The 16966-nt window shown below is 42.9% G+C and overlaps 1 protein-coding gene across 1 annotated transcript in view; it reads right to left on the bottom strand.

The window, feature by feature from the left end:
* The window catches only part of LOC121281878 (retinal guanylyl cyclase 2-like), a 76681-nt gene that overhangs the window by 38173 nt on the left and 21542 nt on the right, over positions 1 to 16966 (bottom strand). Inside the window, exons 3-9 of the mRNA XM_041194980.1 lie at positions 15255 to 15609; positions 10585 to 10669; positions 8704 to 8800; positions 8394 to 8537; positions 7263 to 7343; positions 1868 to 2044; positions 625 to 781 (exon numbers count right to left, since the gene is read on the bottom strand). Of these exons, the coding sequence (XP_041050914.1) occupies positions 625 to 781; positions 1868 to 2044; positions 7263 to 7343; positions 8394 to 8537; positions 8704 to 8800; positions 10585 to 10669; positions 15255 to 15609 (1096 nt within the window). The remainder of the gene's footprint in view (positions 1 to 624; positions 782 to 1867; positions 2045 to 7262; positions 7344 to 8393; positions 8538 to 8703; positions 8801 to 10584; positions 10670 to 15254; positions 15610 to 16966) is intronic.

Below are 16966 nucleotides of genomic sequence, written 5' to 3'. Positions count from 1 at the left end.
GATGGTCTTGAGTGTGAGGGTTTAGAGTGATGAGATTATTGCCATACCCTGGTTGCACGGATGAGATAATTCATCCTCTATCTGCATTGGATGGCCAATCTCTTCTGTGCAACATTAGCACTGATCGCCACTGGCACTGCCTACCAAGCCGGCGTGGCAATGTAGCTGCCCCTCCTGCGGTCAGAGTGTGGATAGAGGATATCACAGCGGGCCTCCACAGCGTCCAAAAGGCACTCAAGGGCTGTAGTTTTCTTGCTTTTTGGGGCCATTTCTTCTTTGCTGCAGTCCTGGGCTGGAAGCACTGAGCGTGGCTGTACCTTAAATGTGGTGCCTGGCGTGAGGAAGCAGCGAGGTGAGGCATGGCAGGCGAATCAGAGCCACCCACCATCGAAACAGCGTGTATGCCAGGAATGCATAATTAATGCAGTGGGTTTGAAATGATACAGCATGAATAGCCACCATCACAGCCAGTGGGTGAAACGTCATTTTACCCACCCACTACTGCACTTAGTGTAAATCTGGGACGATTCTGCCCATGGATTGCATATGGAAGGCTTATTACAATAAAAGTACATCAAGGTGTGAAGTAAACACATTGAAATCAATCTGCTCTGCCTGTTTTACCTTCTGCTGGATGTTCCATCAACGGAATGTTCTGGGCTTTGGCCACATCGATATATCCATAATCTGTTACTTTAAGGACAAAGCGTCCATCTACCACACAGTTTCGTGATTTCAGGTTTCCATGTATAAATTCGCGATGGTGTAAATACCTCATGCCCTGTGGGAGTAGATGAATGGAAAATTGTCCTGCTGCTTGTGTAGAATTTTGCTTACCATTTTCAGACAGAATAACACTAAAAGCATTCTTACTTGTTCCAAGATATAGTCCTCAAAGCTCCACATTCTACATAATACCACACTAAACGGCAATGATGGGTGCTTTATTATGGTTAGGTGACAACTGGATGTCAGCTAGAGCTTTGTGTGAACATGATGGCATATCACCCTTCACATCCAACTAAATAATAAAATACATTATTTCAATACTAACTTATATTCTGTAGTTTCTCCCGTATAAGCTATATTTTACAGAGCAAAGATAATAATGGGTTTAGATTATTTTTTAACAATTATCTCCCTTTGAGCACTAAAAATATTGATTCTTTCATGTCGTAATTCCTTAAATAATTATCACTTATTACTAGCAGCCTATTTGCCCATTCGGGCACTACAGCCAATCCTGATCCACTCTTTGCAAAATGGCCACACACGTAAGTGCTTTACAGCAGGATCGGGGGTAAGAAACTCTGGCTGCTTTCCCTCCTCCCTACTCAGAGAGCAGCAAAGTGATTTGCAACATCTGTACATTTTCTGGGGTCGAAATCACCCACCTCGGTACACACCTGGGCATAAAAGCATAGTAAAGTATTTTGGAACCCATTGCTATTTGTGGCAGCTTGCCCTGTTTCCTATAATATGACAGTGACTACAGTTTAATTGGCTGTAAAGCACTTTGTGACAGCCTGTGGTTGTGACAGGTGCTATAGATAGAAATGCTCGTCTTTCTTTTTTGACTCTTTTGTATTTGTTTGTTAAAAAACTCAGACACTATTAAGCAATTTGCACCACAATGCATCAATGTGCCAGGCAGTCTTTGTATACAGCATTGATTCCCTTCCATGTAAAATCTCTTGGTGAATAATGCAATAAAGATTGGCCCAGGTTCCCCCGTTGCAATGTAAAATTCACCATCCCCCCCCCATCCCTGGACAGTAAGATTATATTGCACGGTTTAACAGTAACAATCTCCGCAATGTTGACAGAAGCAGGAAGTCATGCCAATAATATCAGGAATATAATCAACCTTGATCAGATCCAGCAGAAGTGATGACTTGAACATCCAGTCTAATTTCACATCTTCATTTCTCATCAGATCGAGCAGACTTCCACGGGTGCAGAACTCTGTCACAATAGCAAGCATTCCACAGTCAAAGAAGAATCCAAGGAAAACGTTTATGTTTTCATGCCGAAAGTCCTTCATCTAAAGCAATGAAAATCAATCAAAAGGTGTGACCATAGGGAAGGCAGATTTAGATAAATAAAAGGTAATATGAAATAATCTTTCTGATGTGTGTTTATGAATATCAGCTCACCAAAGAGAAAACTAGGGGCGAAATTGTCCCAGATTTGCACTAAGTGAAGTAGCAGGCGGGTAAACGACATTTTACCTGCTGGCCACGATGTTGGGTTTTCACGCAGTGTCGTCCCAAACCTGCTACATTATTCATGCATCCCCAGGAAACACACCGTTTCCATGGTGGGCAGGCTCTCATTCAAATGCCCCGCCATCACCTCACCACTCCAACACACCAGGCACCACATTTAAAATACAGCCACGCTCAGGGCTTGCAGCCCAGGACTGCAACATTGAAGACATGGCCCCGAAGGGCTGGAAGATTGCAGACCTTGAGCGCCTTTTGGACACCATGGAGGCTGGCTATGATGTCCTCTACCCCCGCTCTGGCAGCAGGAGGGGCAGCTACATTACCACTCTGGCTTGGTAGGTGATGACAGTGGCAATCAGTGCCAATGTTGCACAGAACAGGTTGGCCATCCAATGCAGATAGAGGATGAATGATCTCATCTGTGCACCCAGGGTATGGCAACCATATCATCACTCTATACTCACACACTCAAGCCCATCACATATTCATTGGCATCTCACTCATTGCCAACTCAAGGGACATCACTACCCAGTCTCACACACATACCCTCACATGTCCATCTGGTCTCATCTCCTCTGGAGACTGCCTCCTCAGCCCTCACCATCTTAAGGCCACTTACACAGATCAACATGTGCCCCACACACACCCGGGGTTGCCCTCCTTCCCCAGTACAGCCCTTGTCCTGCAGCCTCTTCCCTTGCCTGAGGCCATTTCTCTCCCTTCCCCAAGCAAGACCTAGCCCCACAGCCATTGAAAAGCCACCCGCATATGGCTGATCCGGTGGTTAGAGACCTACCCGTGAGACCCCTTAAAAGTGATGTGGTGCTTCTGTGAAGCCTGGCGCTAGTGACTGCAACTGCTGACCGAAGTAAAGTAGGCAAACAAACCTTGAAGGCCCGAGCAAAGTGCAGCCCGCCAAGAGCACACCTTATATGCTTTGTCAAACATGTTGGCGTGTTTTCCTGCCAATGTGGGTGGATGGTCTGGCGGGGGATGGGGGGGGTGTGAGTCCGGTGGACTGGCCTTATAATGATCTGCTGATGTATTACAATGAGGTTCCCGTTGTCCGATGACGGGGAACGCGGTCCACCATCAGCGGGTGGAGTGGACGATCGCAAACTGGTTTCCCGATGTCGTCATACCAATTTTTGGCCTTCTTGCCATATTGTTTGAACAGGCCTGACACCAGTGTGCACAGAAAATCCATGCCTACGTGTCTAGATCATTGCCCTTTCATGGCCCTTCAACAAAAACATTCATCCACCACAACAGAAAAATATGTATACTTCCCACTCCATTTTTGTTCTCTATGATTATTGAGTAGTCATATCCTGGGCTGCCCAACATGTTCCAATGGAGTTAACTCTTAACCAGCTACAATGACTCACCACCCTGTAAAAAATTCCAGCAGATGTGCATTGACTGCACAAGCTGACTTGCCTTTAGTTTTCTCCTTTTTCTTTATGAGGAAGCAGTCCATTTGCATTTGGAAGAACTGGACCAAGATTGGAAAATCTCATTGATAGAAACAGCAAGCATGGGGCTATGTAATCCTGCTCTTTTGCCAAGTGCATGACATGTTATGCTGAGCAGCTGCTCCATCAGGCAATAGAGTTTCAATTTCTCATTTCATCTTAAAATGCTCATTTAGCCTTTTCAGTTGTATTAGTTTAATTCAGATATCATGGCGAGTTCTGAAAAGTGTTTGGAAAGCCTATTGTCTGGAAACATATGACCAATCCCAAGTCATTTGCACAGGATTCCATCCTGTACCCATATAAAAATAAATTTTGCCAAACATTTTTCAGTGAAAACAGTGACCCCTAACCAGATTGACAGCTAGTGGGTAGAATGGCAATGTCCTGCCTTGTACTATTTTACTGTATCTCTCTCATGGTGTACACATGCCTGCAGAGGAGATTTGATAGATGTATTCAAAATCATGAGGAGTCTGGACACAGTAGATAGGGAGAAACTGTTCCCATTAGTGGAAGGGTCAAGAACCAGGGGGCGATTTAAGGTTATTGGCAAAAGAAGCAATGATGACATGAGGAAAAACTTTTTCAGGCAGTGAGTGGTTAGGATCTGGAATGCACTGTCTGAGATTGTGTTGGAGGCAGGGTCAGTTGAGGATTTCAAAGGGGAATTGGATGATTATCTGAAAATGAAGAATTTGCAGGCTACAGGGAAATGGTGGGGAATGGCAGTAGGTGAATTGTTCCATCAGAGGGTCAGCACAGACATGACGGACTGAATGGCCTCCTCCTGTGCTGTAACCATTCTTTGATTCCATGATTCGATTTTAATATCCAATATGTGGCATCTTGCATTTGGCTGTGTTGAAATTCATTATGCCCCCTAGGAATTCACAAGAAGATTTCAAGGGGTCTGCCAAATTTTTAGAGTTTCTAAAATGATTCCATGTTGAATTCCTATTGCTTTATATTCAATGATGCCTGACAAAAACATAGTTCCCTGGAACTGATTATCTTTCTGTGGACAGATATGGGGTTTAAAAGAATTGACAACTTCCCCTGTCAAGAATAGAGACATCAGACAGATTTTAGTGTGTGTATATAGAAGAGACAAAGAGGTCTGTTTGTGCAGAGGCAGCCTGCTCCCGGGTGGGTGAAGGATGAGCCACACCTTTGTCTTTCAGCAGCCCATGAAGCTGTGACACAAACAATGGGGAGCAGTGAATGTCTCTTGCAATGTGTCAGAACGATGCAAATGTAATCACTGAGTATCTTACTCTGGACCATGCTGCAATGATTCTTTTGTGTGTGTTTTTGGATTGTTTTTCATTTTAATTCTGCTCACTTGTCTAATACCCATGATATGATTTGCTAGTCAGCCAACAGGCTGCTTGGCTTTACAGTAGGATAGTTTGACAGACATTGAAGGACAATCTGTTTGATCTCAGGATAATTATCCAATGAAAGTCATCTGAAAGAATAGCATCACATTTCTTGATGAATATTTTATTGAATGTTTTTTTATATTCATTCTTGGGATGTGGGCATCGCTGGCTAGGCCAGCATTTATTGCCCTTGTTTAGATGGCATTTAAGAGTCAAGTACATTGCTGTTGAACTGGAGTCACATGTAGGCCAGATTTCCTTCCCTAAAGGACATTAGTGAACCAGATGGGTTTTTATGACAATTGGCAATGGTTTCATGGTCATCATTAGACTTTTAATTCCACCATCTGCCATTTTGGGATTCGGACCCAGGGGAAGAATTTCCCCCCTGTTGGGGGGGGGGCGGGGGGATGTTCAGGATTGGGCGCGCCTCTGATCGGGGGCGCGCCGCCATTTTACGTGGGCGGGCCAATTAAGGTCCACCCAGCGTGACATCCGCCAGGAAGCGCTATGCGCTCCCTGTGTGGGCGGGGGGGGGGGTGGATTCCGTCAGCCAAGAGTGCACTCTTTCACACACACGCGCAAAAGAGCACACTCATCTCCCTGAGGTTACTTGTTGCCTCAGGGAGATCGGCACCAAATTTAAAAACGGTGCAGGTGGAAAAATAAAATTTCCCTGACATGTCCCCTTATGTGACACTGTCACATAAGTTGGGACATGTCCATCACTTTTAAATAAACTTTTATTAAATTTTTTAAACCCTCATGAAACCTACGCCACCAATTAAGTGACAGGTTGAAAACGTTAAACTATCATATTCTGCTTTAAAGCTGTAAACTACCTCCATGAATGGTCAGTCCAACTGTTAAGTGGAATTCCAATTTATTGTTTTGAAACTACTGCAAATCATGGCGTTTTAAATATCCAGTTAATTGAGAAAGAAGATTTGATAGTCATATGGTAGCTCTCAAACATTTTAATTTTGCAGATTACTGACACACAAAGTGTGCCTGTTTTATCTTAATAATAGTGATGCAGCTGAGTTAAAAAGCTGAGTGAATTTATTAAACACATTAGTTTCTTGCCATTTTATCAGTAAGTAAACACAACCATTAAGAATCCTGCCAATCATTTTAACACAACATTGTTTCTTACACAAACTGCAAGTAAAACTTTTGCAATTTAAGAATTTGAAACCATACATATTTGAAACCATACATAAGTATCATTAAATGACCAATCAATTAATCCTCCTGAATGTGTACATCCTGAGTTTAACATGCCAGAATTCATCAAATCGTTGCATAAATTATATATTATGTGGAAATCAACTCTAAAAAATAAAGTCAGTTGTTTAGATCTAATGTTACCAGAGATGTTGGCTGGTATTATCACTAAATAATGCTTATATACTGGTTGAGTTTCTGGGTCACATGTTCCTCTTTTAGTGAGCTATCTGGTGGGCTGGAGTGGGGTTTCTGTGCCCAGTTGTACCCAAATCATATCCTGCCCTTTGTAAATGGATTCAAGATACTGTTACATGAAGAACTGAGGGAGTCTTTCTTCCAAGTGAGCTCCGTGACGGATGATACCTTTTGTACTCAGATCAATGGATCATCTTTCATAGAGCACAGAAGGAGGCCAATCGGCCCATCATGTGTGTGCCAGCGCTTGGTTTAATTGTGTAACTTATTTCTATGCGAGGAAAATAATTATTACAGGGGTCCACAGATCTTTTATAACATAGGATGGGATGTGTCAGAAGTAAAATGAAAACCCTGGACTGTGAGACCATAAGGTAGAAATTACTATTGATGGTGTTATCATAATGGTAATGGTAATGGTAGTGAAAGAAATTTGGTACAAGCATGTTAAGCATTCACATAATTTAGCTGACAGTAAGCTCACCCCTGTGACTTGAATTGCAGTGTTGGCTGACATTTCCATGCAGGCTTTCTCTCTATTGCTGACCCTGAATGGATCACCAGATGCACTGTTGACTAAAGGTACCTGTCCAAAGGGAAATCAGAAGAATTCTCCATCCCTGTTCTTCTGCTCCTTTAGTACCCACTACCGACTGGTCAAAAGTGCCATTGGCAGGACCTGAACCCCATAATCATCAACTTATGTGGCTAAACCTTACAATGTTTTTTTCTTCTTCTTTTAAACCTACCATTTCAAACACAGCACTTGTACCTGGCTTAATATTTCCACATTCTTCACAAGGAAACTTTTTCAACCAAACCCAGTCACCCTGTAAAGAGGAAATTATTTCATTTAGAACGTGTGATATCCTATTGATGAATCGTCTTATTGGGGCCACAGTTACAAAATCTCATGGCATCCAGAAGCATGTTAAAGGGACGCTGCTTTTAAACAAAAATATTGGCAAGCACTTTGCATTTGTTTGTGAAATACCCGTAACGAAATAAAAGGCAAAAATATGTTGCTAACATGTGACATTCATGAGATAATGGTGAGTTTGGCAATTTTCTGCTTTTGCCATCTGATAATTTTCACCAGCTCCTTCTCTTGCGTTTTTAAATCTGGTTATAAGTTTTCAGTTATTTACCTCATGATTTACACATAGAAGTTTTACCAACTGAAACAGATCCTCTTCAGAGAGACCCCCACAGTGCTTATTAAGGCGGCATGGGTAACCCTACTGAACAGATGATGTAATGTATAGCTAGCCCTGCTGGATTCAGTCGGTAGTAGCACAAAACAGGGCTGTTGCATGGTAGCAGGGGCAGAAGGTGGGTTGAGGGGTGGTAGGGGGAAGGTTGGACCTGGTAATTGGAAGGGAGGGAAAGATCGCGGGGCTGAATGCAGTAAGGGGAGGGAGGTGTGGGTGAGGGTGGTGGTGGAGAAAGGGAGAGGCTGCAGTCGGCAGGGGTTTGGTTGAGGGGGTCATGTTAGGGAGCAATCCTGCTCCTTCTGGCCCATAAGAATTGCTTTACCTCATGAAGCCAGCAGGTCCCATCTCCAGTTAGCTGTCTGGTTTCTCGAACCCTTAAATCAAGCTCCTAACTGCACTGTGGAAGCCTGATTTAATAACTATAATGACGTTTCCCGCCTCTCCAGGATGGGAGACAGACACGCTAGGGCATCCCTCCACTGTAAAAATGGAGGCAGGTGCAAATGCAATTTTTAATTTTTATCCTTGTTCCCCTGATCCTTTCTCACCCAGCACAGGAGATTTAATTGTGATCAGGCTGATGTCAATTTTTTTTTACTGTTAAAAATTAGAATTGTAAATGCTACAACTAAAAGGTTGTGTATGTATATATGATACAAAAATTACCTCATAAACTGCCACATTTGAGTTTTCATGGGTGGCAGGAGTAAGACTTCTCATTGAGTGTGACCACAAGGGAGATTTCCTATCTCTGGTCTCAGAAATGCTTTGTACCCCTTCACTAAGTTGACTATCTTCACCACTGAGTTTCTTAAAACCAAACATGCAAAAGTTAGAGTCAAACACAATAATAACATGCATAATTATGAAGAGTACTGATTTTACTCACTATTTTTTAAGATTCAGATTAAAAGTTAAGATTTAATATAAATTAATATAATTAGTAATATAATTAATATTCAGCTAATTTACCAACCTTTTTACTGAGTTGTGGGTTTATAAAAGTTACGTCATTGAGTGTCAGTAAAATCTTATCTGGACCCTTCAGTAATTTTATTTGAATTATTCTCCGCCTGAAAATGAGAAATTAGAAATCAGACCATGGGAAAATTAGAAGTAAGAGAAAGAAAATCAGCATCAAATGAATCACAATACTTAATGCTTTGTTAGTGACATTCCATTTCACTGTTAGTTGTCCTCAATGTGTCAATCTTGGTGCAGTGGTAAAAGTCAGTAGGCTAAGCATTCATACTCCACTCCAAAGATTTGAGCACATAATCCAGTGACACTGCAATGCATTACTGAGAAAATGCTGCACTGTTGGAGGTGCTGTCCTTTGGATGGGATGGTAAAACAAGGCCCACTCAGGTGAATGTAAGAATTCCCATGGTACTTTTCAAAGAGGAGTTGGGAATTTCTCCCAGTACTCTGATCAATATTTATCACTCAACATCATTAGCAAAATGAATAGTCACTTGGTAGAACAGAACTTGAGTATTGCTCAAAAAAGAGACATGCTGTCAAAGCTTTTTGTCTTGCACTCATCAGGACAGTTCACAAGAATCCCAATAGTAAAGGCAGTTAACTATTCCCTGGTGCATTCTCCATGGCAACATCTCTACCAATCAAAGTTCATTTGCCAACCAATCAGCACTCTCCTGTGAACAAATTGATGTTCCATTTTTATTGGTATTCTTGCAAACTATCCTGATATGTGCAAGATGAAAAGCTTTGACAGATGTCTCTTTTTTCAGCAATTAGCAAAACAAATTACCTGGTCATTTATCTCATTGCTCTTTGTGGGATCTTACTGTGTGCAAATTAGCTGTCATATTTCCCTATATTACAACAGTGAAAACATTTCGGGAGTACTTAATTGGCTATAAAGCATTTTGGGATGTCCTAAGGTTATGAAAAATGCTGCATTAATGCAACTCCTTTCCTTTCCTTTTTATTTTGCACTCTGTTAGCTTCTTGTTCAATTAGGAGCATTCTGTTTTAGAACTAGTATCACTCAATTTCTGTGTCAGATTTATTCTGTCTCACTCTTAGTATCACTCTGATTCATTAGTTACTCCGCACTATTCCATGGTTATTTGAATATGGGTGGGTTAAAAAGATATGGGTCGATTTTCTAGTTCCACCCAGAAAGGGGTTTGCAGTTGGTGAAGCAAACTTACCACCTGCCCAAAGCCAGCGTCAGGCAGTCTGAATTGCTCCTGGGTTTGCACCACATTTGAGTGTCATCAGACAGCTGAAGGCACCAAGCAGGCAGCAACCTGTTATGGGAAATGATCCGGCTCCCATGCTGAGCCAGGGGGCCAATTGGGCCATGTTTATTTTCACGCACACTTTTTTCCCCTTTGGAGAATAGTGGGGAAGTGTTGGAAGGATTAGCAGGCTGATTATCAGCCTGATGAATGTTCCTTCCATGGCCAACAAATCCTGGGGTAAGACTCGAACCCGGAGTTCCTGCCTCAGAGAGAGGGGCACTACCTATTGAGTCACAAGTCCATTTAATTGGGCCTTATGTCGGGTTGTGAAACTAATCCCAGCATTAAAGTTTTGGCAGCTTACTAGCTCAAGTCCTGGATGAAACTGTATTGAAGCCCCAGTCACCTGATAATACCAAGTTGTGTATAAATTTATGAGGGTCCTGCCTGCTCATCTGCCAGAGAACCCGTGCACATTAATAACAGGATCTGAGCGGGAAGTAACCTGCTTTACCAGCCCAGTTTCTGCTATTGATTCACAATTAGGTGAGGCCAAAAATGTGCATATGATAGAAGAATAGATTTCGACTTAACCCTTAGACCTGAAACTTTTTACTATTAAGGGTAATTTTCTAAAGCTGTACCTTATACAATAGACAAGACCCATGCTGAAAAACACAGCAAAGATGATCATCAGTGGCACTGTTACAGCAAAGAAAGGTTCAATTCCTAAAATAAGAAGTAAATAGAACAACATGACAATAGAACAAAGTTAAAGAGAAAAGAAAGTGCCAGAAAATTCTGGCAGTTTATATTATCACTCCACATTCAACTTCCATAGTCCTACACATAGGTGCCCAATATAGCTTCAACACAGGATCACAGGCAGATGGCAGGGTTTTCCTCCCTGCCACTCAAAAAGTCAGTGGGGAACACATCCCTGCTATTTAATGCCCTGGCTGGAGATGGGACTTTTGCCCCTCACTCGGGTGGAAGTCCCACCTCAGCTGGCTGTCAGCCAATGAGATTGACCGGCAGCGGTGTAGTCCCAGCAGCGCCAGTGACACTAGTGGCCAGGGCTGGGACTACAAGCAGTCCCCAGATTCTAAGCCCCAAAGTCGAGGACAAAGGAAGGTGGCAGGAATTTTACAGCACCCTACCCCCACCTCACCAGTGGGGGACTGTGAAATTCTCCCTGTACTTCAAAACAGGGATTGAACAAAGGAACCCTGGCATCTCATTAAATTTTTTGTGAGGTTATGTTTCAAAGTTAAGGTGGGCGCATTGTCCTCTCATCTGTGGGACCAGTGTTTGAGTCTAGGCCCAGCCTGAGTAAGGGAAATATTCCTCATTGCCAGTTGCAAAGGTGTGATACAACTCAATCCAATTCCTGTTATGTTGAGGCTCACAGAACAAAACTGGCAGCAATTTAGCACCAATTTACAATAAATTGTTCCCCTCATTCAAGAGTTATAAAGGCAGCCAGTGTTCAAAACAAAAAAGCTTCACACTCATCATCTCTTTAGCGCACTCACACTGGCAATCAATGTGCTCACTTACACTGCACACTCACACTGGCAGTCAATGTGCTCACTTACACTGCACACTCACACTGGCAATCAATGTGCTCACTTACACTGCACACTCACACTGGCAGTCAATGCACACTTGCACTGCCACTGCACACTCACACTGGCAGTCAATGTGCACGTTTGCACTGCACACTCACACTGGCAGTCAAAATGCACACTTACACTGCCACTGCACACTCACACTGGCAGTCAATGTGCACAATTACACTGACGCTCACACTGGCAACCAATGTGCACACTTACACTGAATACTTACACTGGCAGTCAACGTGCACACTTACATTGGCAATCAATGTGCACACTTACACTGGCATTCAATGTGCACAGTTACACTGCACACTCACACTGGCAGTCAATGTGCACACTTACACTGCACACTTACACTGGCAGTCAATATGCACACTTACACTGCCACTGCACACTCACATTGGCAATGTGTACATTTACACTGACGCTCACACTGGCACTCCATGTGCACACTTACACTGCACACTTACACTGGCAATCAATGTGCACACTTACACTGGCAATCAATTTGCACAATTACACTGACAATCAATGTGTACACTTACACTGCACATTCACACTGGCAGTCAATGTGCACACTTACACTGCACATTCACACTGGCAGTCAATGTGCACACTTACATTGCATACTCACACTGGTAGTCAATATGCACACTTACACTACACACTTACACTGGCAATCAAAATGCGCACTTACACTGCACACTCACACTGGCAGTCAATGTGCACACTTACACTGGCAGTCAATATGCACACTTACACTGCCACTGCACACTCACATTGGCAATGTGCACATTTACATTGACGCTCACACTGGCACTCCAGGTGCACACTTACACTGCACACTCACACTGGCAGTCAACGTGCACACTTACACTGGCAATCAATTTGCACAATTACACTGACAATCAATGTGTACACTTACACTGCACATTCACACTGGCAGTCAATGTGCACACTTACACTGCACACTTACACTGGCAGTCAATATGCATACTTCCACTGCCACTGCACACTCTCACTGGCAATCAGTGTGCATACTTACACTGCACACTCACACTAGCAGTTAATGTGCACACTTACACTGGCAATCAATGTGCACACTTACACTGGCAATCAATGTGCACACTTACACTGCACACTCACAATGGCAGTCAGTGTGCACACTCATGCTGCACACTCACACTGGCAGTCAAAATGCACACTTCGTTGCACACTTACACTGGCAGTCAATGTGCACACTTACACTGACGCTCATACTGGCACTCAATGTGCACACTTACACTGTCACTGCACACTGGCAATCAATGTGCACACTTACACTGCACACTCATACTGGCAGTCAAAATGCACACTTACACTGCCACTGCACACTCACACTGGCAGTCAATGTGCACAATTACACTGACGCTCACACTGGCAACAAATGTGCACACTTACACTGCATACTTACACTGGCAGTCAATGTGCACACTTACATTGGCAATCAATGTGCACACTTACACTGGCATTCAATGTGCACACTTACACTGCACATTCACACTGGCATTCAATGTGCACTCTTACATTGCATACTCACACTGGTAGTCAATATGCACACTTACACTATACACTTACACTGGCAATCAAAATACGCACTTACACTGCACACTCACACTGGCAGTCAATGTGCACACTTACACTGCACACTTACACTGGCAGTCAATATGCATACTTACACTGCCACTGCACACTCACATTGGCAATGTGCACATTTACATTGACGCTCACACTGGCACTCCATGTGCACACTTACACTGCACACTTACACTGGCAATCAATGTGCACACTTACACTGGCAATCAATTTGCACAATTACACTGACAATCAATGTGTACACTTACACTGCACATTCACACTGGCAGTCAATGTGCACACTTACACTGCACACTTACACTGGAAGTCAATATGCATACTTCCACTGCCACTGCACACTCTCACTGGCAATCATTGTGCATACTTACACTGCACACTCACACTAGCAGTTAATGTGCACACTTACACTGGCAATCAATGTGCACACTTACACTGCACATTCACAATGGCAGTCAGTGTGCACACTCATGCTGCACACTCACACTGGCAGTCAAAATGCACACTTCGTTGCACACTTACACTGCACACTTACACTGGCAGTCAATGTGCACACTTACACTGACGCTCATACTGGCACTCAATGTGCACACTTACACTGTCACTGCACACTCACACTGGCAGTCAATGTGCACACTTACACTGACGCTCACACTAGCAATGTGCACACTTACACTGCACACTCACACTGGCAATCAATGTGCACACTTACACTGCACACTCACACTGGCAATCAATGTGCACACTTACACTGCATACTCAAACTGGCAGTCAATGTACACTTATACTGCCACTGCACACTCACACTGGCAATCATTGTACACACTTACACTTTCAATGGCAATCAATGTGCACACTTACACTGGCAATCAATGTGCACACTTACACTGCACAGTCACACTGGCAGTCAATGTGCACTTACACTGCCACTGCACACTCACACTGGCAATCATTGTACACACTTACACTTTCATTGGCAATCAATGTGCACACTTACACTGCACACTTACACTGGCAATCAATGTGCACACTTACACTGCACAATCACACTGGCAGTCAATGTGCAGACTTACACTGGCAATCAATGTGCACACTTACACTGGTAGTCAATGTGAGCATTTACCCTGCAGCCAATATTAAATTTGATTGAGAGAAAAAGGGAGAGAAAGAAAAATAAAAAAAAATTAAAATTGCCATTTTCTTCAACAGTTATTAAAACCTGAAGGAATGAGACTCCGTATTTTCTGTTATGAGTGCAAGGTTTTATAAGATGATTATGTCTTGGGACCGTCTCTTTCATTCCAGGTAAAATGGAGTAGCAAAGAGAGTCATGTGATCTACTTCGTATACTGTCTAACAACAAGCCTAAGCAGTTTGTTTACTACTTCTGATGAAGAGTCATATAGACCCGAAATGTTAACTGTATTCCTTGCTGCAGATGCTGTCAGACCTGCTGAGTTTTTCCAGCTATTTTTGTTTTTGTTTCAGATTTCCAGCATCTGCTGTATTTTGCTTTTATCTTAGTTGTTTACTACATTGATAGGTTGAGGCTTAACTGGGAGAAAAGTGTAAAATGTTCACACCTGAAAACAAAGGCAAAAGCGGCTGGGCTAACTGTGCATAGACTCAATCTCCAAGCCTCTGGACAGAAAAAGGAGAGAGAGACAAAGGGGAAGCTGGTGTGAAACAGAGAACTGTATTATGGCGTAGATAGTGTATTATTGGGGTCAATTGTCTTGTTAACAAGCTCAATTGACCCTTGATTATTTATTTAAATATGGTGGGCAGGCTGCCTATTTTGGTGCCCGCCCACCTACCGCCTTATGGAGGTGAGCTCAGGAGTGGGAGGGAGGGTGGTGGGGTTCCCTCCCTATTTTACATGCCCTTCACGCCTCCCCGCCCCACTCATCGAAAACATGCCCGATGGGAACACATAAAATCCAACCCATGATCTTTGACATCTATGAAATATTAAATATCACATTTTTGCCCAAAGAACAAACTCCCAACTGGAACTAAAGAATTCTAAAAAAAAGTGTAAGATTTTCCAAATGTCACTTTACCTGCTGTGCAAATTTTCCCACGTGTAAACCAACAGGCAGATTCTGTTTTCGGTAAGATTCCATTGGGAAAATGAATTGTTTTCCCTGTCAATCGTATTAGATCTTCTTCCATGTCTACGGAATAAGTGCGATACAGTTCCGTGCCTTTGCCATCAGTGTCCAGGATTACATAATCGGTGAAGCTATCCCCATTTTTATTTGTCCAGATCTTCTGATTAAAGCCATCAAATTTTATGTTCTTGGAAAATTTTGCTATGTTGCTACCAGAGACCCAGGCTTGGTGTTTTCTATTGTTATTCATAGCTTTGGCAAGAAAATAGATTGAGTTATAGATTGTTCCAAACAGCGGTGACACCTGGCGACCAAAAAGAAACTGATTCACGACCTACCCTGGTAGCGCCATTGCTGGCAGAAGGATTTAATTACATTGTTTACATAAGCAGTTTTAAATAGTCATTTGGTAGTACAGAACTTGAGTATTGCTGAAAAAAGAGACATATCAAAGTTTTTCATCTTGCATTCATCAGGATACTTCACAACAATACCAATATAAGGGGAAAACAACAATTTATACTGTATGCGGAGAGATTGCTGATTGGTTAGCAAGTGGACTCTGATTGGTAGAGGCATTGCTGTGTAGAAGGTACCAGTGATGGTGACTGACAGTTAACTGCCAAGCATTGTTTGAAATTTAAAGTAGCTGCTCGACCCTAATTGGTCAAGGCATTGCCCTAAGGAACAAGTCAGCAAATGGCTATTACTTATTTTGTTTAGCTGAAATAGGCACAATATATGTACATGTTCTTTCTGTCAGCAAAGAACAGGGCCAAGTGAATTTTTACAACCAGTTTTGACCAAGTTTTCCACATACATGGTGAAGGACTCCTTCACATTTGCAAAGGCCATACAGGATTTGCATATTGATAGCAACTCTGTGTCCATGTGCTCAGTTGACCTTGGTAGCCTATTCACCAATGTTCCACTTCAGGAAGCCAGAGATAGAAGCCGGCGAAGAGCAGTGGGAAACTAGGGGATTGGGAAGCCTACAAAGACCAACAGAGGACAACTTAAAAAAAAGGAGGGAGAAGATTAAATATGAGGGTAAACTAGCCAGTAATATAAAAGAAGATTGCAAGAGTTTTTTTAGATATATAAAGGGTAAGAGAGAGGCAAAATTGGACATTGGGCTGCTGGAAAATGACGCTGGAGAAGTACTGGTGGGGAACAAAGAAATGGCGGAGGAACTGAATAGGTACTTTGCGTCAGTCTTCACGGTGGAAGACACGAGTAACATCCCCAAGTTCAAGAGAGTCGGGGGCAGAGGTGAGTATGGTGGCCATTACCAAGGAGAAGGTGCTAGGAAAACTGAAAGGTCTGAAGGTGGATAAATCACCTGGACCAGAAGGATTACACCCCAGAGTTCTGAAGGAGATAGCTGAAGAGATAGTGGAGGCATTAGTGGTGATCTTTCAGGAATCACTGGAGTCAGGGAAGGTCCCAGAGGACTGGAAAATCGCTAATGTAACCCCCCTGTTTAAGGAGGGAGTGAGGCAAAAGATGGGAAATTACAGGCCAATTATCTGACTTCGGTCGTTGATAAGATTTTAGAGTCCATTATTAAGGATGAGATTTCAGAATACTTGGAAGTGCATGGTAAAATCGGGCAAAGTCAGCATGGTTTCATCAAGGGGAGGTCATGCCTGACAAATCTG

The sequence above is a fragment of the Carcharodon carcharias genome, chromosome 9 (assembly GCF_017639515.1).
Source record: "Carcharodon carcharias isolate sCarCar2 chromosome 9, sCarCar2.pri, whole genome shotgun sequence".
Taxonomy (NCBI): Eukaryota; Metazoa; Chordata; class Chondrichthyes; order Lamniformes; family Lamnidae; genus Carcharodon; species Carcharodon carcharias.
The sequence above is the reverse complement of the archived record's forward strand: the minus strand, read 5'-3'. Positions and strand labels throughout refer to the sequence as shown.